Source organism: Amphiprion ocellaris, chromosome 14 (assembly GCF_022539595.1).
Source record: "Amphiprion ocellaris isolate individual 3 ecotype Okinawa chromosome 14, ASM2253959v1, whole genome shotgun sequence".
In the NCBI taxonomy this organism is placed as follows: Eukaryota; Metazoa; Chordata; class Actinopteri; family Pomacentridae; genus Amphiprion; species Amphiprion ocellaris.
Genome location: NC_072779.1, coordinates 2,650,601 through 2,677,658, shown reverse-complemented (window position 1 = coordinate 2,677,658; position 27,058 = coordinate 2,650,601). Strand labels below are relative to the sequence as shown.

Genomic DNA, 27,058 nt, shown 5'->3' with positions numbered 1-27,058 from the left:
CTGCTCTGTACACAAGCTGCACTGGGCGTCTGGAAGTTTTGACAAGTGAAAAATGTTATTTTAGCCTGAGCTGTTCGACCTTTCTTACACAATAGCAATCCAAACCTACAGTAGCTACTAAAAAAGACTCAACATGACTATAATAACAGTGGCTACAATTGAGTTAATTTTCACAATATTGATAAATAAATATAAATATTTCTGTTACTATCAAGCAATGAGGCATATTAATCAAATAAAAGAAATATTTTTTTTAAAGGAAACTAGCACAAGTCTGACTTTTGAAGCCATTTAGTCACAAACTAAAGTTCAAAATCTTGATCTGCTGGCGGTGCTGCATTAAATCAGTCAAAATCATCAAAAACATCCGTACTTTATTTTATAAAACAACATTTCCCTGTGAATTGAAGTGGTGAACCGAGTAAGCGACTCTCTAGAAGGAAAACGCAATAAAAGTACTAATAGCATTCTTTAATTCAAAAATCAGAGGGATTTCAATCCATTACAAAATCTGTAGCTTTAAGTAAATGCAACTATTTTTAATGGTGTTTTTATAATCTCTGCTTGTCGGTCCTTATTACATTTTCTGCCCTAAAGAAACATCTACATAGAGGGGAAAGGTTTACAGACACACTAATTCTCCCAGTATATATTTAATTAATTCATAAATTTCCACATTTTAAATTAGACTGACACATTATTTATAGACAGACCAAAGTAAATCATTATGATGACATTTTATTATCTTTATTTAGAAAATGACAACATTTACCACATGAAAATAGAGTGAAACATGGATAGATTTAGATGTAAAGATTACTCTGGATGTCGGTGGTTCTGGCAAACTTGCGGAGGACGTCTGTGCTGGGAGACGGATACAACTGAGGAGAAACAGAAGAAATATGAGGAATTAAAACGGTGGAAAAATCTGCGTAACGGGGGAACTTTCCAGGTACATTTTAACAGATATTAATTAGTAATCTTGCTCGCAATTCTTTGAAAATTATATCACAACTGTACAAAAGTCTCCACAGTTATAACAACTACTCAAGAAGACACATAAGGGATAAATGGGAGAAAGAAGGAGGCCTAACATAACAGATGAAGAGGGGAAAAACGTCTGCCAACTTCACTAGAAGAGTAAAAAATCGCACTTATGGAGAGAATTCTGCTGGAAAAATGTGACTTCTTGTTTTTTTTTTTTTACCCCTAGCCATGATTATTATTCCTGTTAATAAATGGTAGTATTTTATTTTATATAAGCAGAATGAATAGATTTGCAATCATTATGTAAGGAGAAGGGTGGGATTAGATAAGCTTTGACCTCTTCCTGCTCCTTTTTGAGCAACTTATTGTCTCTTGTTGCTGTTTTCTTTTTGTGTTGAAGTATTCCAAATCAACTTTCAAAAACAAAAAAATAAGACACTATATCAATGGGAATTGAATTGAATTGAACCCTAACCCAATTGAATTGACTAACCCCTAACCCAACCCTAACCCTGGATGTATATAGTTTGTGTATATCTGTCTAATTTTTCAGATGTTGTAAAAATATAACTTCTCTCGATAGAAAGAGAATCTACAGTGTTTTGTGTTTTAAAACCGTGTGATTTTGTTCAGAAAAGTGTGATATATGCATTTTTTTTCATCATTATTGAAGACACTAATGAACTCAAGTCATAGTTCTCTCTTCTGGTTCATCCACCTGTAAATACCTGGAATTAAAACGGATCCAACTGAGGAGAAGTAGAAGAAATACGAGGAATTAAAATGGAGGAAAAATCTGCATAACGGGGGAACATTCCAGGTACATTGAATGGACATTAATTATAATTTTTGTACAAAATTTTTTGAAAACTGAATTGAGCTACTGTAAGACAGAGTGAACTATGATTTCATGTGGTTTCAGAACCATCCATCTATAGATAAACTGTATTTTAGAGTGTTTTTGTGTTTTAAAAGCCTTTAACTTTGTTCAGAAAAGTCACTATTTAAGACACTAATGAACTCAAGTCATAGTTAAAATAGAAAACTCTCCCGGTTCATCCACCCGTAAACACCTGCATTGAAAAATTTGTGGATAAAAAGCTCCTGAAACTGTGACAGAAGCTTAACAACGACCCGCAAGGTGCGTTTTGGCAAGAAAAGATCAAACCAAAAGCTCCGAACTGCAGCGTGTCGCCATCAGCAGGTGGAAGCTGCAGATAACGGAGAACAATCTGCTGCTTGCATCACGTCACCTTTGAATTCTGGGTTCATTTTGGATTCATTTGGCAGCAGTTCTGTTCTGATTTGGCCTCCTCGCCATGGCAACAGCCGGCCAGTCTCCCGAGTATTGCAGTAATTAGAAGCTTCCACTTCGCCAAACCGAGGCACAAAACGAGATCTCTCAGAAACACGGCTGAAGTAACTGGTCAGTGAAACTTAACGCTACATGAACTGTCAAAGGAGACTCACATGTTCTTTGTGGATATTGCTGAAAAGGAAAATCAGATGGGAGTACAGAACATTTTTGGAAGCGGCAGCTCCTCAAACACAACAACTGTATTCCCACCAGACGAGACACTCGAGGCAACACATGCGCTGGTCAAGTTTTAGATTTTCTTTCTACTAGTGGAAAGAAAACATCACAAATACACATTTAGGTGTTTGTTTTACCACATTTTTTCTCCTTGCGTCTGTGGGGTTGAACGGTGACGCTTATCTTTAAAGGCTGTTTTCTAAAATGGACAGAAATCTCCACTTCAGCAGCACCAAACCTTCCAGTTTTACTCCCATCTTTAATCGGAAGGTTCCTACAGACGAGTTTCTTAAGAGTTTATGGAACATTTAATTCGTAAAAACAAATCTAAAATTGACTGATTCTGGCTGTTGACAGTATTTTCTGATTCACAGAGGGATAAAAGGGGATATCTAAAATACCCTCTGTGAAAAACATTGACTTTAATACGTCAACAACAATAAAATTAAGCATTTTTTTCTGTAGCGGCTTTCAGAACAGCGTTCACAAAGTGCTTTAACAGTTAAAACATGTAAACACAGAGACATAGGAGACAAACCAGAGCAGACACTTAAAATAAATAGTAAAAATGATAATAAATTAAATGAATAATTAGCTACTCAAACAAGGGAACTAGGCTTTTTGAAAATGAAAGAACAAGATTGAGGGTTAAAATTAAAAGTAAAAAAAAAAATAGAGAATTAAAGAATTAGACTACATTATTACAGCTAAAAGTAAAATAAAACAAGAGAGAACATCTAAAATAAACAGGACATAATACAGAATAAAACACTAAAACTAATTAAAGCTAAAAGTAAACCTCAAATAAAAGCAAGGGGATTTTAAGAAGTGATTTAAAAGAAGTTTTAAATTTAAAAAAAAAAAACAAGAATTTCGAGCTGCCTGTATGTCATTTAAGACCATATAACACCTCATTTGGATACTTAAACATATAATTTCAGACAATTTGTGATTTCCCAAAGTTTTTCTATCATTTTAATTAATAAATTTGGGAAGTTTAATGTTGATATCTGTGTAATGTCCCTTTAAAATCTGCAGTTACATCATCCACTGGGGTTCAGCCAGAAGAGCAATTTGGCGATGTTGGACATTTGAGCGTATCCTTTCCTTTGTGACCTTTTCCTAAACCCCCCCTTCACGTACACAAAGAGAAGCGGCTCACCTGTATGGACCTGCCAAGCCTGGTTAGCGCAAGCTTATAGGTCTCCATGGTGACAGAGTCGGGGCCGATGACATCACTGTAACACTGGTAAACAACGGCGGCGACGCGGTGGACCTGGCAGTGGTTCAGGACTGATGAAACAGCACAAAGGAGAAGGACGCGAGGTTAATTTGGTGACAGCACAATAAAAGGAGGCGTGTAGATGCAGGTTGGGGTTCTTCATCCTGATAAAACATCTGTTTGTTTGGGCTCAATGTCTCTAAGTGCCCCGACACCAAAGTGACCACATCAGGATGCAGGACTACGTGTGCTGGGAGTGGAGACGAGCCTAATGGCGCTACATTTCATTCGGTTGGCAGACAGTTTGGTCCAAAGCGACTGTTTGTCCCCACGTACGCACTTCAGCAGCAAACCAGGACTCATGTCTCGCTCAAGGACACTTCAGCAGGGAGAGCAAAGAATCAAACCGAGATAAAGCCGTAGTTGCAGTCCATGAAAAGCTCAGTGTCATTTTAGTCGACTCCCGAGTCATTTTCAACTACTTTTGGCTCTTTTTTGTTAATTTTCTATCAGGTTTTAGGTATTTTGGACAATTTATTAGTCATCTTTGGCATTTTTAGGGGGGGAAATTTGGAAAAGTTGGAGGTATTTTGTTAAATTTCTGCCTCATTGTGGACAAACTAAACAGAAACACATCCAGCAAACCAATGATTGTCTCTAGGACTGCTGAAACTATGATACATCCCATAATACTGATGCTCAGAGTTGGTTATAGAAAACTGATTGGAAAGGTTTTGAGGCATTTTGAATATGTTTGGAGTAGTTCGGATCATTTTTTTAAAACAATTTTGACGTCATTTTTGACATTTCTTGGTCATTTTGGTTCATTTCTAACTCCTTTAATTCAGGTCTTGAATTACCTTGGACGGTTTTTGAGTGATTCTGGAAACATTTGGAGATATTTTGGACAACTTTTAGGTATTTGGAGATTTCTTAGTCATCTTAGACACATTCTGAGTCATTCTGGGCAAGTTGTTGCCATTTTGTAAAGGAATTTATGTAAGAATTTAATTTTTACACGCTTTCATTTACATTCAGGTAACAAACAGCCTGTTGCTGTGCAGTTTTAGTTAATTCATTTATAGACGTGAGGAGAAAGTCTGCGGGTGTGTGTTACTGAAAAGAAGAAGACTACTGGGCGTTCCTTCAATGTGATACATGTTGTTGTTGTGGGTGTGGATTTCTAATGAACTTTCAGGTGGGGGACACATTAAATTAGAGGTCTAGGGGTCATTTTCCAGAAAATATGAGCATGAACCACTTAATTTTATTCACCAATTTGTGCCTTTTCAGCATCAGTTAAGGTGGAATTGTCTTTCGGTTTGGCTCTCAGGCATTCTATATTGCTTGCAAAATATTTATCCTCTCAGCTACAAGACAGAGCAGTCACTGGTCTGATATCAAACGTTGTCTGAGACGACGTCCAATAGCTTGTCCTCATTAGCGTAATTGGCAAACTAGCCAGCTGTTCTCATTGAATATATACAGAAGCCAGTTGAAGATGCTTTCAGAATGAGTAACATCAGGTGTAAAATAACAGCTGTGAGCAGAAAAGACGTTAACTTAGAGGCTGATTTTTCCTTAAGTGTCTAAACAACAACACTGGGATAGCAGAAACAACAAACAGTGGCTGGATTTGATCTTATTCTTTCAATATATTCACGTAGAAGCCAGATAAATGTTTGTTAAAGACAGACGTACTGCTGATTCTATCAAGCGCGTTTATGTTAAATTAAAAGATGAGAAATTATCATGGATGTTTATTTTTGTGGCAGCTGAAAAGTGCAAAATATTCCATCTACACTTGGTTAAAGGAAGCAGCTTAGAGCTTCACAACTATAGTTTTAGTTTTGACTAAAATAAATTGACACCTGAACACCTGTCAGCTTCAACAACAAATCTGTGGATCGCGAGATGCTGTGAGATCGCGAGATTCAGTGAGAGTGACGTAATTCAACATGGCGGCTCCCAGCTGCTAGATGAGAAGTAAACAAATCGCCGCTATCTCGACGTATTTGTATGAAAAATAAATAAATAAATAAAACAACAACCTAACTAAATAGCCTGCTCAAGATCGGAAACGGTAGTGCTCACAGTGGAGGACCTTGAGAACTTTATTGACGACTACTTCGTCCGGTGCACGATGGAAGACGCCAACCCGAGCAAGAGGAAGAAGGCAGACTCCTCGACGGACACACAAGACTTGGAGGTCACGGATATCCAGGTAAGTGTTCTCGAGTCAATTAATAAGAAGCTCGATATCCTTAGCTTGCTTCACCAGGAGATAAAAGACCTGAAAGCAAGCCTGGAGTTCACCCACCAGCAGATCGAGGATCTGCAGAGGGACAACACCGAACTCCGGTCCACGCTGACAGCGGTCACTTCAGAGGTGGATACACTTAAAAAACAAAACAAAACCCTGAGGGAGACCGTCCTGGACATCCAGTCGAGGAGCATGCGGGACAACCTGATCTTTTCTGGTATCCCTGAGTCCACACCGGATAACCCAGAGACCCTTGTTAAAAACTTCATGGTGTCGGCGCTTAAAATCCCTGCGGAAACGGTGAAAAACATCACTTTCCACCGCGTCCACCGGCTCGGACCCCGAGGAGGAAACCGACACCGCCCCATCATTGCAAAGTTCGAGCACTTCCAGCAGAAAGTGCTCGTAAGAAGCAAAGGACGGGAGCTGAAAGGCACGTCGTTCGGAATGAACGACCAGTTTCCCAGGGAAATCAACGAGAGGCGCAAAGTATTATATCCCATCATGAAAGAACACAGACAGAAAGGTAAACGGACTGCACTGGTTGTGGACAAACTATACATAGATGGGCAGCTATTTCGGGAACCCTCCATTACCCCCTGGCTCTTCTAAAAAAAAAAAAAAAAAAAAATGGCTTAAAGGTTTAATATATCACTTAGTCATTTATGTTAGAAAATGTTATTAAAAAAAAAAAAAAAAAAAAAACTCACAGGTGTAAATGTCTCACTCTCCTAACCTACACTCCCCACTGGAGAACCCCCTCCTCCTTCTACTTTTCTCTCTCTCCCTCTCTATATGTCTCCCTTTAGCTCTCTCCCCCTCTCACACACTCACCCTCCACACTCTCACTCACACTCTATGTACCCCCCATGTTTATTGTGCTTGTATGTTTTATAATGTGTTTGTTGATAGTTTGTCAGGCAATGATGTGCTATTATATAATGTATATATAGATCCTGACCTGCTGTATACATCTCTCTCCAACACTCACAGCTCACAGACAGCAACAGACAGCTCACAAGGACACACACAGATGTTATATTACATTACTACATACTCAGTGACAGAACATCTTCTCTCTGTATGTTCAAGTTTAATATCGTAACCTGGAATGTTCATGGCATACGCTCACAAACAAAAAGAGTTAAAATCATGGACTATGTCTCTAAATTAAAAGCAGATATTTTGCTCCTTCAAGAAACACATTTACTACAGTCGGAAGAAAAATGTTTATCAGACTCGAATTACAGTATTATCTTTTCATCTTGTTATAACAGCAGACAAAGAGGGGTCTCCATTCTAGTCCATAAGAGAATTCCATTCACTTTAAACAGTACAGTAACGGACTCAGAGGGCAGATATATTATTATCCAGGCAACAATCTTTAATAAATTATATTCTATTGTAAACCTCTATGCTCCGAATAATGAAGATCCAGCATTCTTTCACACTGTTTTCTCTCACTTAGCAGACTTATCTGCTAACTCAATAACTATTATCGGTGGTGACTTCAACATAGTTTTAAACCCTTCAGTAGATCGATCTAATAGTCCAATACACGTTAAACAGTCACAATCAGTTAAAGTCATACATGACTATATGAAAGATTTCGGACTAGACGACGTCTGGAGACTCAAAAACCCTACAAAGAGGGACTATACGTTTTTCTCTCCGGTGCACAAAACATTTTCAAGAATTGACTTTTTCCTCTTAAATAACTCTATCGCACATAAAGTTACTACTAAAATCCACCCAATCATTATCAGCGACCATGCACCAATATCACTCAGCCTGCAAACAGATTCCATCCCTAAACCTCCTCAGACTTGGCGCCTCAACATCTCTCTACTCAAAGATCCAGAATTTGATCGAGTAATAAGGAGTGAGTGGGCAGACTTTCTAAAAAACAATGACTCTAATGACTTATCTCCATCTTTGCTTTGGGAAACTGGAAAGGCCGTAATCAGAGGTAAAATAATATCATACTCCTCATACAAGAAAAAAAAAGATCTACAAACAGAGAAAGAAATTGAAGAAAAAATTAAACAACTTACAGAGAATTATGCAATAAACCCAAGTGATCAATTATGGTCCGAACTACAAAATGCAAAACTAAACCTCGATAATATCCTATCCAAGAAAACAGAGTTTTTATTACAACAACTAAGATATAATGATTTTGAACACAATAATAAATCTGGAAAATTTCTGGCGAACCAACTCCAGCGCAATAAAGAAAAATCCTTCATAACAGCAATTCAGGATCCCTCAGGAAAGTATACTCAGTCACCTCAGGAAATCAACCAGACCTTCTATAATTATTACCAGAGTTTATACTCAGCAGCAGTTAACCCAAACATAGAAGATATACATAATTTTCTCAACAATCTAAACATGCCCGAACTAACGTCAAATTACAGAGACATATTAGATGCTCCACTGACTATGAAAGAATTACAATGTGCATTAGACAGTATGCCAGCAGGCAAGGCACCTGGTCCTGATGGTTTCCCTGCTGAATTTCTTAAACATTTTTGGTCAATGTTAGCACCCCTTTTCTTCAGGACAGTGACAGAGATTAAAAATAATGGTTATATCAGTCCGCACATGAATACAGCTGCAATTAAATTATTATTGAAACCAGACAAAGATCCTACGCTTCCCTCTAGCTATCGACCTCTGTCACTAATCAACACCGACATCAAAATTATCTCAAAAGCTCTCGCCTCTAGGCTGGAGAAAATCATCCCATCAATAATTCACAGCGATCAAACAGGATTTATAAATGGCCGACACTCCACCAACAACATCAGAAGACTTCTAAATCTAATCTCTTTGACGCAACGCCACAACAAAGAAGCTATTGTTATGTCACTAGACGCAGAAAAAGCCTTTGACAAAGTTAATTGGTCCTTTCTCTTTGCTGTGCTCCACAAATTTGGCTTCGGAGAATCATTTATCCAGTGGGTATCAGCTCTGTACAACTCACCCAAGGCTACAGTCACCACTAATGGGATCACTTCACAAAGCTTCAGTCTGCAAAGGGGAACGAGACAGGGATGCCCACTCTCTCCCTTATTGTTTGCGATCTTTATCGAACCATTAGCAACAGCTGTACGTCAGAACACCGATATCAAAGGTATCTGTGCTCTGGAGTCTGAACATAAAATTAACCTATACGCAGATGACATTTTACTTTATCTACAAGAACCCAAAACTTCAGTAAAGGAAGTATTTAACCTCATCACAACCTTCTCGCGTCTTTCAGACTACTCCGTCAACTGGTCAAAATCAATTATATTACCTTTAACAGAAAATTCGTGGAAGCCCGCAGCCCAAAACTCGCATTATTCTTTTCCTACTGGCAACATCAGATATCTGGGCATAAATATTTCCTCCAAACTCTCAGAATTAGTTCACCTGAACTTCACTCCACTTTTGGACAAAGTCTGTGATGATCTGAGGCGTTGGAACAACCTCCCCATCTCCCTTTTGGGACGAATAGCTACAGTCAAAATGAAAATATTACCTAAAATCAACTATCTTTTCTCCATGATTCCATTTAAACCCACATCAAAGTGGTTCCAATCATTAGACTCCGCTATTGGTAAATTCTACTCAAAGAATAAAAAGGCTAAAATCAGGTTGACTACCCTCCAGAAGAATAAATCCGAAGGGGGACTGGAGGCTCCCAACTTCATGTATTATTATTTATCCAACCAAATACAATATCTCACCAAATGGATACATCCTCATGAAGAATATAACTCCTGGCTGGAACTAGAACAGTTAGATTGTAACCAGATCAAAATCTCTGACCTTCCCTTTATCACTTCTGCCCTTAAACATCACTCCTGCTTCAAGAACCCTATGATCGCTTCCACCTTGTCTGCTTGGTGGAAAGCACTGGAAACCACAGGCTCCCAATTAAAACCCAGTATACTCTCCCCAATCTGGCACAACCCTGATTTTGCAAACAACAAAATAGCTCTTTATTTCAGCACATGGGCAGAGAGAGGAGTCACTCACCTCCATCACCTTCTGGATGATAACACATTTAGGACATATATAAACTTATTCCAAACATTTGAAATAAGAAATGGAAATTTTCTTCAGTACCTACAGGTAAAGAAGACTATTACAAGTAGAATTCCATCGCTTCAGACTACTTTACAGCCAACGGATTTACAGCCACCTGAATTTGTCGACTACATTGTGAAACTCTCTCCAAGAAATAAGAAGAATCTCTCAAAAATTTATGGTTTACTCTCAAAGACACACTCTATACACCTACCAACTCAAAAATGGGAAAAAGACGTATCCAAATCTTTTGACTCTGATTTTTGGACCCAAATCTGTGAAAACACATTTAAAATGACTAAAAACACCAACTTACAATTGATCCAATTTAAGGTGCTTCACAGAACGCATATAACGCAATATAAACTGTATAAAATGGGCTTCTCACGCTCAGACACATGTACGCAATGCACCCAAAACATGACTGACACTTACTTTCACGCTCTGTGGCTTTGTACACCCGTCTATCAATTCTGGGTAACAATCACGCAGAAACTCTCCAATATTTTGGACTGCGGGATTCCACATTCCCCGAACGTTTGCCTAATTGGTGATCTAACGCAAACAGCCCTTCCAGACATTCATATCCAACCCACACTTGCAGCTATCGCCATTGCCAAAAAGACAATTTTAGTTAACTGGAAAGATAAGAAAGCCCTCAACATCACCCATTGGCTGAACCTCCTCACAGAACACATTTCACTAGAGAGAATATCTGCTATCAGAAAAAACCAATTGGACTCCTTCAAAGAAAAATGGTCTCCATTTATTAAATCAATAAATATTAATCTATAGCCTCCGCTTGTATGTGGGCGTATGCCATTTCCCTCATAAAATTGTAATTATTATTCTGTCTGTGTGTATGGTCTGACTTCTCTCTGCTTTATTTCAGCTTATTAACCCTCTACCTTTTTAAGTAGGATGGCACCATGGACTTCAAGGCTGTGTGCATACACTGGTGGTGTCCCTTCCCTATTGCTCTTGGGGTTGCTCTCTGGCTCTGCGGGGCCTGCGTGGCTCGGGCCCCTCTGCCTGGGGGTGGGTGTCCCCGGTGTCTCTCCCTTTGAGTCCTGGGTCTGCTGGGTTTGTGCGCTCTCCCGGGGCCTTGGGGGTGGCGGCGGCTGGTCTCTTCTGGGGCGCCCTGGCTGGCCCTGGGGTTTGGGGTGGGTCGGCCCTCCGGTCGCTCCCCTGTCCTTTCCTGCTCTGCTTCCCTCCTCCTCCCTCCTCTCCTGCCTGGCCGCTCGTCCTCGCCCCTCTCCCTCCCCTGGGGGGGCTGGGGGCCCTCCGCTGCCTGGGGGTCTGGCATGGGGGCCGGGTGGTCTCTCTGGGGGGGTGGCTCTGGCTCATCCGGGCACAGGCCTTGGTACTTGCCTGTGTGCCGCCACTGGAGATAAATTTCTGCTGGCTGGGGGCTTCTGTCCGGGCCCGGTGCTGTCCTGGGGAGTAGTGGGGTGGGTGGGGTCTCGGTGGTGCTGCGGAGTGGGCGCCCTGCATCCTGGACGTGCCGGCTCCGGGGTGGGCGTGGGGGCTCATGGCCCTTGCTTCCTAGTGGTGCGGCCTGGTCCTCCCTCCGGGGCGGGGTGCTGCATGCGGCTGGCCCGTGGTGGGGCTGTGGCGCCTACCGGGGCGCTGCTCTAGCGCTGCGACTTCTGGGGGTTTCGGTGCTGGCCGGGCCGGTCGGGTTCGTGTGGGCTCACCTTGGCCTCTTGCCTCTGGGCTCTGGGGGCCCTCTGCATCAGTACCGGTGGTCTTACTACCTGTCTCCCCCGCTGCTCTCTCCTCATGGGCCGGATCCACACCAGACTGCCTCTTACTGTGCACTTCACACACTCCACACGTCACTGTATATAGTTAGTCTTAGGCACATATAGGGACACAACAGCTAGGGCCCCGAGAGCAGGTGGGGGCAGGAATGATGGGCTCTGTGGTGGGGCGGATGGCAGGGCTCTACGGCCTTGTCTCTTCCCCATCACCCTCTTGCTTGCCTCCCCTGCTCTCTAATTTCTTTTTAATGCACCACATACACTCACACCTTGGGGGTAGGTCTGGGACGGCTCGGGGAACTTGGGCCAGGGTAGGCTGCAGAGTAGCCATCCTCTGTGGTCCTCTGGCCCGCCCCCTGGACGCCTCGCCCAGCCTCCCCACTTTTAATGCACCACATGACACTCAGGGTTACACTATCACGGTGCAGGGATAATGTCTCCAGTCTGGGATCGGGAGACATATTAACAGGGAGTAATGGGGGGATCTCACTAATATGGCCTCACTGGTGGGACCCGGCCCCCTTATAGCTATGGTGTGGCGGGGGTGGACCATCATCCGTGTTGCTGTGGCTGGGGGGTCCCCGGGACCTGGGGGCTGTGGTCGGGGGGGGTTCTCCTGCGTGCCCGACGGGTCCGGGCAGGTGCGATGGCTCTTGGTGGGCTGCGGGGGCTGGATTGGCCGTCCTGGTGGGCGCTGTGGCTGTACTGCGGGCTGGTGGCATGTGGTGACTCTGTCCTGGTGGGTTGTCAGGGCGCATTGCGGGGAGTGGGGGCCCTGGGAGTACTGCGCTCACCTGGGGCCTGGTGCGGGGGGTATGCGGGGTGCCTCCCTGTCGGCGTCGCCGGGCCCCACCACACTGTCCATTTTTACCCTCTGGACTCACATCGGGTCCCGGCTCCGATTTCCTCTGGCCGGCTCCCGGTGGCGGCCTGCCTTGTGATGGGCTGGTTGCCATCCCTTCGGTGGGCCGCTCGGCCCCTGTGTCTGGCTTCCTGGCTGTGTGGGGCCGTTGGCCCCCTTGGGGTGGGGAGAGGGGGTGGGGGTGGGCGGGTCGGGTGGTGGGGTGGGGGGTTTGGTGGGGACTGGGGTGGGCGGGGTTAGGGTTTGGGTGGCGGGTGGGTCCTCGTGCCCCGGGCCGCCTGGGTCGGTCTGGGCGCGCAGGGGGTGTCAGTAGCTGCTCCCTCTTGTTCTCCGGGTTCGCGTCGTTCACGGTGGCCCCGGTGGCTCTCTGGGGGTGCCGCCCTGTGGCTCCTACGGCCCGGGGGGAGGGATGCCCTGTTGACTTGGCCCTGCCTTGCCGTGACTGCTGTTCTGGGCTTCGGGGTTCTTCACACTTGCATGTTTGATCAGGTCTTGCCAGCTACTGCCGAGTCCCATTTCAGCGATTGATGGGTCCCGCCAGAATGTGCTGAGAATTTCTCCAGTCTCTACCCTAAACTCATTCTCTCTCGCACTAGTATCCTTTTCTGGCCTATTCTATTCTATTCTATACTATCAAGACACCCACAATTATGGTGCTCAGTACCATTTGTTCATTTATTATTGAATCTCTTTTTCTTTTGTGTTGGTTTGGTTTTCTTTTCTTTTTTCAAATTTTTATTTATTTATTTTTTTTTTTTTTTTTTATTGATGGGCAGTTAGTAGTTGGGCATAACACACCACCTTACAATCTTTAATTGCAATAGCAACGCCTGTTATTTTCTATCCCTGTTCATCCTGTTCGTCCTGTTCGTCCTGTCCAGTCTTTGTTTCCCCCACACATCACTGAGGTGTAGCACTGCCCTCCCTGGCTCATAATAGGGAATTCTAATAAAGAATATCTGCTTAGCTTTCAGGGAGGGCCGGTGATGGTCACACACATGCACTAAATATTAAAATATTTGGCTGCAAGACTAAAATATGCATCAATCTCATAAAATGTTGACTCCCCTTTTGTGGAGTTAAACAATGAGAACAAATGCAGACAAAAAAATAAATAAATAAATAAATAAATAAATAAATAAATTGACAAAGTGAGAATAAACGCTATAACACACAACAAACATCAGTTCCAGTAGATGGAACAAAACATGACTTTATCAATTTACTTCAGTTTCAGACCATAAAAACTGAAATGAAAAATGATTGTTTCAAGTCAATCAGGCCTCAGTTTTAAGCGATTGTTGTTTTAAATGTGCAACGTAAATAACTTGTCTGCGTTGAGGAGATAACTGTCCTGCTCTTTATCTGTCTTAGTGCTGAGTTAGCTTTGAAAACTTATCACATCCCTTCATGTTCCCAAGCCTCACATGTCTTATGAAGCTCATGGTGTTTAAATGTGGACAGATTTCAGTGGAACACACCTGGAAATTGGGAATTAATTGTGGTTTTTAGACTTCTGCTGAAGCTGTCATACAAGAGAAGCCATTTTAACGACGTGTAGAGAACTTGTTCTGTGAGTTTTCTTCATTTGATTGACCAGTCAAACTGTTTCAAACAATTATCTATCAGTGGTTGATGGATTCAAGTGTCCTGCTTAAAAAAAAAATTCATCTAATTAATTAGAGGCTTTGTAATTAATTAATCGCATTTTTGTCAAATAGCAATATTTGACACAAAGTTCTTCAATTCAAATAACTTTAGGTCGACGACTGAATTGATAAAGAGACATACGTGAAGTTAAACAACAAAAATGTTTGTTTCTTTTATATTTATCTGCATTTTTCATCTGTCTACTACAGGGGTGTCCAACATGCGGCCCGCGAGCCAAAAGTGGTCCTCCAGAGGGTCCAATCTGGCCCTCAAAGTGTAAAAACTACAGAGAAGACATTAACTGCAGATTGTAAATTAATAAAACTATAAATTTAAAATAATTTCTAGACCATGACAAGTTGTTCTGATCAGAAAGGAAAATACTAGATTGTCCATTGTTCTTTTGTCGTTTTGTGTCTAATTTTTATAATATTTTGTCTTGTTATTGTTGTTTTTTGTCTTTTTTTTGTCTCGTTTGTGCTTTTTATCTTATTTTGTCATTTTGTGTTTTGCTTTATTTGTCGTTTTGTGCATTGTTTTTGTCATTTTGTGTCTCATTTTTGTCCATTTTTATCTAGTTTTTGTTGTTTTACGTCTCGTTTTTGTCATTTTACGTGTCGTCCTGTTTTGTGTCATTTGTCTCATTTTTTGTCACTTTGTTTCTCGCGTTTGTCATTTTGTGTGTCATTTTTTTAATATTTTGTCTTGGTTTTTTTTGGTTTTTGTCTTTTTTTGTCTGACTTTCGTTGTTTGTCTCACATTTTTGTCGTTTTGTGTTTCCTTTTTGTCTCGTTTGTGCTTTTTGTCTTATTTTGTCATTATTCAGCGTTTTGTGGGTTTTTTTGTTCTCGATTTTCAATTTTTTTGTCGCTTTGTAACTTTTTTGGCACATTTTTTTGTCTCTTTTTTGTTTTGTTTCATGTCATTTGTCTCATTTTTTGTTGTTTTGTCTCGTTTTTGTAATATTTTGTCTGATTTTTGTTGCTTTGTCTTTTTGTCTGATTTATCGTTTGTCTTATGTTTTTGTTATTTTGTGTTTCCTTTTAGTCTCGCTTGTTTTTTTGTCTTATTTTTGGTTTTTTACGTTTTGCTTGATTCATTGTTTTGTGTATTGTTTTTGTCATTTTGTTTCTCGTGTTTGTCATTTTGTGTCTCGTTTGTGTCATTTATGGAATTTTTTGTCTCGTTTTTGTCATTTGTTTAATTTATTTGTCGCTTTGTAACTTTTTTGTCTAATTTTTTGTCTCTTTGTTTTGTTTCGTGTCATTTGTCTCATTTTTGTAATATTTGTCTTTTTTTTGTTCTTTGTCTTTTTTTGTCTGACTTTTGTTGTTTTGATCATAAGTAAAATCCTGGATCATTCAGTTCCAGATACTTGTGACTAAATGTTGTGTTCCTTTGTAGACACTCTGATCTGGAAGTTGTAATGTGGAAATGATAAACTGAGAAATAATATTGATGAAACTGAATTTATTTTTCCTATGAAATTTCAGGTTGCTTATGATGTTTTGAAAAAAGAAAGTTCCTTAAATGTGAACTTTTTTGCACTAAAACAAAGCAAAAATTTGTAGTTGTGGTTATTTATAAGTTATTATGCTGTGATTTTACTGGTCCGGTGCACTGGAGATCTAACTGGGCTGAATGTGGAACCTGAACTAAAATGAGTTTGACTCTACTAGTCTACTACATTCACAGATTACTATAAACTCAAAGAGCAATTATAGTGATTATATTTAACATTTTTAAGACTTTTTGTAAAATCAAACACTTTCAATGTCTTCTAAAGTGGTCTATTATGGGATGGCTACACCATTAGCCGGTACCAGGACTGTCCTAGCTAACGTTAGCTCTGGTTCTTGTGCATTGCCATCACTCCTGTGCATCTTCTTCACGGCTGGACAACAGATTTTCGGTTCATTAGCGCCACCTACTGGGCTGGAGTGTTCATCAGCTTTATCGGTGTGCCAGAAATTAGGGAACTGAGAAAGATGCAATTAAATGCGTTATTCTTTCTGTAATTAATTAATCGAAATTAACGTGGTAAAGTTCCAGCCCTTGTCCTAATGTATGAGTATGCCGTTAGCTGCAGCTTGGCTAAGATTAAATGTAAATATGAAGCGTTGTGGTTACATTTGTGGACTAAAACCGATTATCCATGATGCATCCGACACCAAAATGTCTTCTTACAAGTCTGGCATCAAGAGACATTCCTTTGCTAAAGCATTCAGAGTTGGGTCCATTCTCTTTGTTTGCAAACAGGAGAGAGGAAGAGAAACAACCTGGAGTTTAAAATGCTGGAGCTGAGCGTACCTGCAGCTGGAAGTCCAGTAATGATGTTGGGCTGCTCCAGCGGCTGGCAGACAGGCCGATCACTGAAAGCACCGGTGTGGAGAGAACGCAGGAAAGGAGCCGAGCTGCTGCACAGATAGTCGGCTGTCTTGTAATCAGCCACCGATCCGTCTGACAGCACCATCACATTCAGCTCTCTGTGCTGCAGACATTCAAACACCTACAACAGAGAGACACAGTGAGCCAAAGAGAACGTCTTCTACACGATGATCAACCTGAGAAACATCTGCATGTTTGACAATCGCAGTCTAATGAAGCAATGTACGCTCAATTTCTACTTCATTAGGGCGCGCATTTCTAACCATCTGAGCCAAGAAATAATCATATATTTATTTATAAAGCACACATTGTCTTTCTCCTGTTTGGTCTGAAATAGCTCCTGATCATATCTGCATGCTCTTATGCTTGTTTGATTAGATATTTCTATGGTATAAACGTGCTGTTCGCTTCAACAGATTCTTGGTTCTAAAAAAGTTCTGTTGCTGCCACATTTCTGGGCTTCGTGACTTAAAGAAAACAAACTTGTGCACAGCTTTAAATCTGGTTTGTGTTTGCAAGCTGAGGAAGGGAAGCTGCCCTAAACGTCTCTGCATCCCAACATAAAACAATCAGTCATCCAGCTGTTATAGGGGTATAAATGTACCTTTTCTGTCCATTGAAACAGCTGGTCTTCTGCAAGGTAGCAGGTCACTTGGCAAATCAAAACCTTTAGGGAAAGAACGACAAACATTTTAATTAGCATTTGTGGAATAAAACATGCAAGTATAACTCAAAGACTAAAGCTGCCACGATAGATTCTCCCAAATAACTGCGATTAACAGTTTAATTGTCTTTATCTACTCATTCTATGCCTCTATTAGTTTTAGATTAGTAGCATCAGCCTCTTTAATCACCATCTTTTTGCTGTAAATCCAACAAATCGCCTCTTTCAAGGTATTGTGGGCTCTGCTTTTTCATTTGGCTTAACAGCAAAATGTGTGCTGTGGTGTCAATAGATGGTCATCGAAGTGCAGTCGGTCGAATGTGAGAAATTAAACCTCCCTAGATTGATGCCCTGAAACCAGAGGATTCCAAAGCAAGAGACAGATCTCCTCAGGTTGGCTCCAAACAGTTTCAGGATTATTGTGTAGAGATAAATCAGAAATATAGCAGTTCTGGAGAGTTTTACTGTTTTCCACTTTCACAGAGTAAGAAACTAAAAAATATCTCTTGGACAGATTGTTTTTAAGTATTCGTGTGGTCTGAAGCTGTGTCACTCAGCAGTATTAGTCCATCTTTGCTCAGTTGTTGAGTGTCAGTTGGTTGAAATAAGATAATCATGATCACACAGGAAGCCAGGAACAAAGAACTACTAAAGTGGAGAAACTCAGATTTGAAAACCCCTCCTTCAAACCATAGCAGAAGAAGGGAATGCAAAAGATGCAGCTGTTTTTATACAGATGAATGGAAATGATTATGCAAACAGAGCTCAAATAACTGCGATTATGTAATAATCATGACAGGCCTATCAAAGACGGAGAGCCCTGATATGATAATGAAAGACAAATAAAACAGAGGCAACATATGGAGCTCCGCTTTAATGGCTCAGTTACGACTGGGAGGTATTTTGATGCCCAGTGTAGCACAGATGAGAGTGTTGATTGTACAGAGAAAAGATGTTTCAGTTAAAGTCATTTTGACAAATTATCACGGTATATTACTATCTTAACATGATTTCTTGTTTTATATTGGGCAATCCTACCAAAGCTTCCCAAGCAGCGTGATGCCAGATGTGTTCCTGCCACCTCATATGCACTGCCTGTCCAAAAAACAAGCTGCACACTCTAATATTTTGTTGGACCACATTTAGCTTGGATTACAGCATTCATTCACTGTGGAATCATTTCAATAAGCTTCTGCAACATCACAGCTTTTATTTCTGTCCAGAGTTGGATTAAGTTTTCACCAAGACCTTATATTGATGATGGGAGAGTCGGACCAAAGTCTTCTCCAGAACATCCCAAAGATTCTCTATTCATTAGTCAGTTAATTGTTTGTTCTATAAAACACCAGAAAACATAAATTTTCATTTCACTTGCAAATGTGTGCTTGGCTTAAAACAATAAATTGATTATGAAAACAGATTATTATCATCTAATTCCATTTGGAATAAAAACTGTTTATTTTGGATGTTTACCAGAGGACTGGAGAAAAAAGGATAAATATCTATTGAGTGTTTTGTTGGTAGTAAGTAAGAAATCGATAACTAAGAAATGTTTATCGCATGATATTTCTACCATGTCGGCATGGTGGGATATAACACTGGATAATTATAAAATGGAAGAGATGACAGCGTTTGTAAATCAAAAACAAGACTGGTTTGTAGCTTGTTGGGAAAAATGGGCTGCATATATAAAAATTAAAAAGCCTAATTAAATTTTGAGTCTAACAATTTAAAGACAATGTAGCGTCACTCCCTAATGTTCATAAAGATGCTCATGTTTCTGTTCATTTTATTGTATTTTATTTTACTTTAAAGAACAATGATAATATTGTGTACATGCTGGCACATATGAATTGTACCCATCACTAAAAATTTGATAAAACTGAAAAATAAAGAATTTTTAAAAAAAGAAAACAGATTATTATTTCCGCTGACTGACTGAACTTGCAGCTCTGAAACACACAAACATTCTCTCATCATGTGTGAACACAGAATTTAATGCTTTCAATCAGGCCAAAATGCCCCCAAACACACCTTCAAATGCAATTAAATCAGCTTGAAAAGAAAAAAAGAAGGTTGTGATAACAGGGTTTTCACTGAATCGATGATCTCCTAAATGAAAGCGTGTGATTGTTGCAGTATCTCCCGTCCACAGCTGCTCCTGTGTCCCTCCACTACATTAAATCTCGGTGGTGGGACACGCGTGATAAATCTGAAGCCTCCTCGGCAGCCGCGGTGCCATCGAACACGGCCGTTCACAGAGTTTATCTTGATTAAATCACGTGCGGACGACGCACACGCACCTCAACGCACAATCAGCCGCTGGGTTATAACTCTGAGTTCTGACAGTTTATGCAGCCGACACTAGATTACCAGGATTCATTTATCCTCCGCGTAACAACCTCCTCTCCAACTTTTGCGAGGTTTCTTGCTTTATTTTTGAAGTGCACTGCAGCAAAAACACATCAGATCAATTATGATACAATTATGACAATGTGAGATAGAGCTGAAGGATGCAGACGTAGAAATGACTTCTACAAACTATCATTTCTACTTTGCATTCCCCCGTGATTTATTCAGATTTTTCCTTTTATTTTCCGTCCGTTTGTAGTGTGACAACAAACCGGGTGCAGCCGTTAAAACATGCTCTTATATAAACCGGTAAATAGCACTTGAGAAATAAATAGAAAAACAGGAGAGAACTCATTAAACCGAGCTTCTCCTCCACCAGGTGCTTTCTGGCGTTAATCAAAAGCAGACACATTCTGAGGAGCTGTTTCTTTGCTCCGTCTGTCACTCACTGACGGGTTGTCCTTGCGTCTGTGGAAAACACATGCCGACTCCTCGCTGTGTTGCCCGGTTACAGCCCGACTCCTCTCGTTCCACACTGATGCGTGTCCAACTGCGTCCCAGTTTGCAGAGCTGAGGACGTACGCTGACAGGAAGCCTGCGAAGACAGATCCTCTCAGTATTCAACGACCGCTCACACATGGACGCAGGCTTTTCCTTTTTCAGTTTATCTTTGTGACACGGACATGTGAAATTTACATTTATATGAATTACTGTTTGCTTTGTTTAGCAGGCAACAGCATATTCTGTATGAGAACGAACTGAGAAAGAAAACATCATTTAGAGCTGAAACAATGAGCGGATTAATCTACCAGTTGATCAGCAGAAACTTTATTGACAACATGGGCTGAACAATTAACTGATTTCAAATCAAAATTGCAATTTTAATTAGTGCAATTAGAAAATCACAAAGGCAGTTTATGACACGTTATGTCCCAGAGTTTAAATTGATGAGTCAGTGGTTTTATAAATTAGACGGTCACTTTTGATGATATCTAATGGCTAATATCTAACTAGCTTCATATCCTGAATGATATATATTTATCATATATCCTCAGTGTTCAGGCGATTGTCAGCAGAGCAATATATGCTTGTTCTCTTACTGTCTTATCGGCTCTTTTTGTATATATATTTATATATTTTATCTTTTGTCTTATTTGTACGTTGCACTACAACAGTTGTCGTGTAATTTCACTGTACATTGTGTGCGTATAATGACAATAAAAAGCACTCTATTCTATTCTACTCTATTGCTCCATTATGGGTTTGAAATCTATTAAAGTTACAAAATTTTACATAGTAATATATATTATAAAATATTAGAATATTATTGAAGTGGAGAATGACTTTAAGACATTAAAATGCAAATCAAATCAAACATTGGCCACAAAAATTACAATTAGTTATTTTCCCCAAATTGTTCAGACCTGCTGGAAACTTTTTTATCAACCCTGTAAAAACCCACTGTTGCAGAAATACATCTGTTTTATATTTTTGAATTTTTTTTTTTTGCTCATTTTCTTCTATATTTGGGTTTAGGTATGATTATTACTATTTATATTTTTTAGTTTTAATGTATTTTTTTGCAATTTTTTTCTATATTTGGGTTTACATATATATATATATATATATATATATATATATATATATATATATATATATATATATATATATATATATATATATTTGTTTATTTTATTTATTTTTTACAAATTTTTTCTATATTCATTTTATTTTTGGTTTTATTTTTAAAACAAAAAAACATTTTCTTATATATTTGCGTTTATATATTACAATTGTTATTATTTGTATTTTTTTGTTTTATTTTATTTTTTGCTATTTTTTCTGCATTTTGATTTATATATTTTTTTATTATTTTTTTTGTTTCTTTGTTCATTTTATTTTTTATATTTTGATTTTTTAGATTTGGGTCTTACAGGGTTAAGCAATTAACTGTTTACCTGTGAGGTAATTTAGCTTTTGTTAGGCTAGTGTGACGGTAAACTGAAGGTTTTTGTGTTTTAGATTACTTATCAGACAAAACAAGCAGTATAAAGACATAATCTTCTGCTTTAGAAAGGGGTTTTTTGCTCTTTTCTGACATTTTATAGACACATATTGAACAAATAATCAGCAGATTAGCTGATAAAGAATAACAATAACCAGCTGTATCATTCATAGCTTCCTGTACGACATTAACAGCAGGTTTTTAGCACCATATCCTGCTCGCTGCACACTTTATCATCTGCTCTGCAGACTCCACTATGTTCCAATTTCCAGACAGCGATCATTAAAGATTCATTTGCTCTGTAATAATATTGGGTGTGCGGTTAAATGGACCCATCACAGGTGATGTAGCGTACAGGCGAGCTGGCAGCTACTTACTGGCAGCGTTGTGTCCCACAGCCAGGATGAAGTCGGAGCACTGCAGCTTGTTTCCAGACCTCAGCGCCTCGGAGACTTCAGGACTCCAGTGCAGAACAACCTCCCTGATGAATAGTGATGTGGGTCAGAGAAAGAGGAACAGTTTTAGGATATCTGCTGAATTCCACCTGGGAGTAAGTGCAGGTGTCCGCAGTTAGCTGGAAGGACAGAAATGCAGGTGTGTTGTGGGACAAAATGACCCATACTGATAAAAAGCGAAGCCACCGTTACTTCCTCAGATCGAGTGTTTCCATGTGGGTGTGGAAGGCAAGTTTTCTTCAGATTTTATAACAAGAAAAGCACTCAGAGAGAGCAGTCCTCCTCCAAGGCTGCTCAGTTGTATCATTTCTGAGGGATGAAATCTTTAATAAAAAAATGACCTTACACTGAGCACAGTCCTGTGTTATGCATGTCTACGTTATGTACGGATACCGAATCACGTGACCTAAATATGTAGCGAGCAGTGAGAACTGATGGGACTCAGAAACACCCCCACAATTTAATCAGTTGTTCCTTGGATCATTTCTGATGGCTAAGTCCTGATAAGTCCTCAGAGGTGGATTTGTATTAGGATCACAATCATGTGATCGTCAGCAGGCAGCTGATGTAGTGTTCACTTGTTGTCATGGTTACAGTGACACTGTGTCGCTATCTGGCAATGATACAGAAATCTTTAACTAATCCATGGATCCAGACTATAAGCTGCATCACTGCCAAAATCTAATCACTTGGTCCTTGTGTCATTTCTGACCTTCCCTGAAAATTTCATCCAAATCTGTTAGTCTGTTTTAGAGTAATGTAGTTTAATGTAGCGTAAATTGTAGTTTGTGATACAAATAAACTGTTCTGAGCTATACAGAGGGGTGTTGTTGAACAGAAGAGTTATCAGACAACTCTCACGATATAAATAGGATTTTGAAAACAATAGAAATTCATATATGTAGAATTAAAGACAATGCATCCTCTAAAAAGACCACACGGGATGCTGCTTAGACTCCATTAGTTTTAGTCAGGTGTACCTAATAAATCGACACCTGACTACATGCTGCCATAGCTAAATATCTGCAATAAGGCCAATGAAGTAAATGAAGTACTGTGGGGCTACAAACATGCGTTGGCTGACAAATCAGATCCTCTAGATATAAGGAAACAATCTTGTTTGATGCAGATCGCAGCAAAAATTCCTCATTTATCTTCATTTTTATATTTGTCACAGAGAAAAAGAAAAGTAAAAATGACCATTCCCTCTAAAAATTGACATCTACACCGTAATTTCTATCAAAATAATAATACATTTTTCTTGCATCCTGTTCAGCTTTACATTGCAGAAGTTGTGGTTGCTGCTACCAACGCAGGAAAGTATCGAAGTAGATGAACTCAATTTAGTGCAATTTTTAACTCCAATACATTTCAGATAAAAATATTGTACTTGTTGCTCCAGATTATTTTGTTATAAACTGTAAAATCCATGGTCTCCATCTGTTCTGACATATGACAGAAAAATCTAAATAAAACTGGCTCTAGCTGGAAGTTCCTGTCACATAATGTATGTGTTGACGTCCCTTCTAATATTATACTGTCTCAAAAAATGACTTTGTCTTTTAAAAAAAAAAAACAACAACAACGCAAAATTTTACAATATCTCATACTATTGTCAAGTCCATAAAAGGTAGAATAGGTAGAATATACCAAATATTCAATGACTAGTTTTCAGAATTTTAACCCCTCTAAATGCCGGTTTACTGACATGACGCCACTGTTGTTCAATCAAAAAAATGAACCCAAAAAATATATATTATTATCCAGAATAATCAGTGCTAACTGGACGTTTTTTTTAATTTATGTATTTATTTTTATTTATTCATTTACTTATGTGATTATTACAGATTAGCAACAACATTCAATGTGTTGCTTTATTATTGTTTTGTGCTGTCAGATGTTTTTAAATTCATAGGACCTTAAGGACAAAAGGTTAGAATGAAAAAACTACCATAAAAATATTTTACAATAATAAGATTTTCATCTGTCACTGATTTTTAACCAACACCAGTACTGATTCTAACCACCAAATATAAAATTAAATTTCAGGATTTTAACCCTGTTAAATGCAAGTTAATTGACATGGTGTCACTGTTGTTTAAAAAGAAAAATAAACCCCAAAAATATATTATTTTCCAGAATAATCAGTGCTAATTGGATGCTTTTTATAGAAACTTAAGGACAAAAATTCATAATGAAACAACTACCATCAAAGCATTGTACAATAATATTTTCCACTGTCACTGATTTTTAACTAACGTAAGTCCTGAATGATCATAGCTACCAAGTATTCATTCATTTCCAGGATTCCTTAAAAAGTGACACACAGGATCTCTTGCAAAGAAAAAAAAAACTTCAAAAATATTGTATATTAATATCATTTTCCACTTTCACTGAGTTAGACATATAATAACATTTTGAACTGTCACCAAGTTTGATTTTTAACCAAAATCAGTCCTGGTTCTAACCACCAAATATTGATTATTTTCAGAATTTTAAATCTTTTAAATGCCAGTTTACTGACATGACACCAGTGTTGATTAATAACAAAAACAAACCCAAAAAATATACAGAATTTTCCAGAATAATCAGTGCTAATTGGATTTTTATTATTTAAATATTTGTTTGTATTTATTAATTTGATTATCACAGTCTAGGATCTGTCAATGATTAGCAACAACATTCAGTCTGATAGTTTATTAAGACCTTATGGACAAAAAGTAACCATCATAAAAGTAGTATAAAAATATTTTGCAATAATAATATTTTCAACTGTCACTGATTTTTAACAAACATCAGTTCTGATTCTGATCACCAAATATGAATTAATTTTCAGGATTTTAACCCTTTAAACACACCTTTACCACACTGTATTCCGTAACACGGCCAAAGTTATTTAAAAAATAAAAAATCAAATCATGAAAAGAACAGAAATGTCTCTGTGGTCACATGAGGGGGCGTTGAAATGAAACTAAAACTTCATGTGTCATGTTAGCTCAGTTAGCTCAACCTGATGTCTATCCAGGAGCTACGCGTGGTGCAAATTAATTTCAAAAGGTGGGGATGAGGTCCACAGATATTTACACGTCTGTTAAATATAAATTTGACTGTTTTCTGTGTCTGTATGTGACTAACTTAAATAAATCCCTCCATTCTGTCTGTCTCCATGCTAACCAGCCAGCTAGCTAACGGTTCTTACCTCTTCTGCTCCAGCTCTCGGCGGATTTCTTCATCCTCTTCGTTTTCCTCGTCAACGTCCTCCTCTTCTTCCTCCACAGCCCGAGAATAAACCGACAGCACCTCCCCGAAAAACGTCGCCATCACCGCCGTGTTTCCAGAACTAAGTGAAAGTTTAGCTACAGACCGAGACCGGCGGCCATGACGGTTATCACCGCTTCCGCTTTGAGAGAAAGCCCTTCAGAATAAGAGCCTCAACCTAACCAATTCAGAATAAAAGCGTCAATCTCACAAACGTGAAGGGAATTGATGGGAAGAGGTGTTTTTGTACTGGGTAACTTAGTTTAAAGACATTTCTCGGACACAGATAAAATAAAATTTGACATATTGCCAAAAAAGAAATATCTGTCATGATTATCTCAACTTAAGGGCTGCACAGTGGTGTAGTGGTTAGCACTTTCGCCTTGCAGCTAGAAGGTCCCTGGTTCGCGTCCTGGCTTTCCCGGGATCTTTCTGCATGGAGTTTGCATGTTCTCCCTGTGCATGCGTGGGTTTTCTCCGGGTACTCCGGCTTCCTCCCACAGTCCAAAAATATGCTGAGGTTAATTGATCATTCTAAATTGCCCGTAGGTGTGAATGTGTGAGTGATTGTTTGTCTCTGTATGTAGCCCTGCGACAGACTGGTGACCTGTCTAGGGTGTCCCCTGCCTTCACCTGAGTCAGCTGGGATAGACTCCAGCCCCCCCCGCGACCCTAGTGAGGATTAAGCGGTGTATAGATAATGGATGGATGGATAACATAAAAAACTTTTTTTTTTTAAAAAAAAATAAAAATGTGTGCAAGAAATATCCCATGGAATTGAAATGTCTTAATTATAGATCGACCCAGCTCAGCAGAGAAACACTGGAAGAACAAAGGAATGAGACTTCAGATGCTTCATATTACCTTCAGCTGAACTTTAAAATGCATATTTACACAGAGAGATGCTGTGGAGTATTTTTAGGGCCTTGTGTGAGCAGGAGAAACGATTAGAGCCGTCAATAGCTGCTTCGGTCTACATAAGGGTACTGGATTATTGCTTTAAGGTCAATTTAAAACACCTGAACCTGTCCTCTGAGCTCGTGTTTAATGTGCAGAAACACCTGAAATGGAGCAGCTCAAACATAGAAGTGCAACACCATCACTCCCTGCAATCCTTGTGGGAAGCTCCAGGCCCTGAGCTGCATGAGCGTCCAACGTATTTCTGCCCGAGCTGTTCACTTAAATCGATGAATGATTTAAGGCTGCGGCTCTCCTGTGAGTTCGCATGGTGTGCGGTTATACAATGCATATCGGCTCAAGTATGACGAGCAATTAGAGCTCCTCCGTGCGCTATTCTGGGCTCCTGTGCCAATCAGAGCTAAAGTTGACATGCCATGGTTATACATAATTAACACAAGCGCAAGAAAGCAGGAAAACATCATTTCAAAAGGATTCTGGCGGATGATCTTGCGCTGTAGAGCTCGCTGGAAACACAAGCCAAGTCATGTTAGGGAAAACTGGCCTCAAGTTGACTGCTGAGCATCTCCCCCTTCTATTGTGTTATATAATTCATTCTCCTGTAAGCTGTGCGCTGGGGGATGAGGGACAAACAGAAATGTGATGATATCAGCACGG

The 27,058-nt window shown here is 39.6% G+C and overlaps 1 protein-coding gene across 1 annotated transcript; it reads right to left on the bottom strand.

The window, feature by feature from the left end:
• Positions 1-722: 722 nt before the first annotated feature.
• On the bottom strand, positions 723-25,632 carry psmg1 (proteasome (prosome, macropain) assembly chaperone 1). Its single transcript, XM_023270312.3, has 7 exons — positions 25,425-25,632; positions 22,148-22,251; positions 20,215-20,360; positions 17,354-17,416; positions 16,672-16,870; positions 3,684-3,814; positions 723-881 (listed from the first exon to the last, which is right to left on the bottom strand). Exons 1-7 carry the CDS (start codon positions 25,544-25,546, stop codon positions 804-806), a joined length of 843 nt encoding a protein of 280 aa, XP_023126080.2. The 5' UTR covers positions 25,547-25,632; the 3' UTR covers positions 723-803.
• Between the last annotated feature and the right edge of the window lie 1,426 nt (positions 25,633-27,058).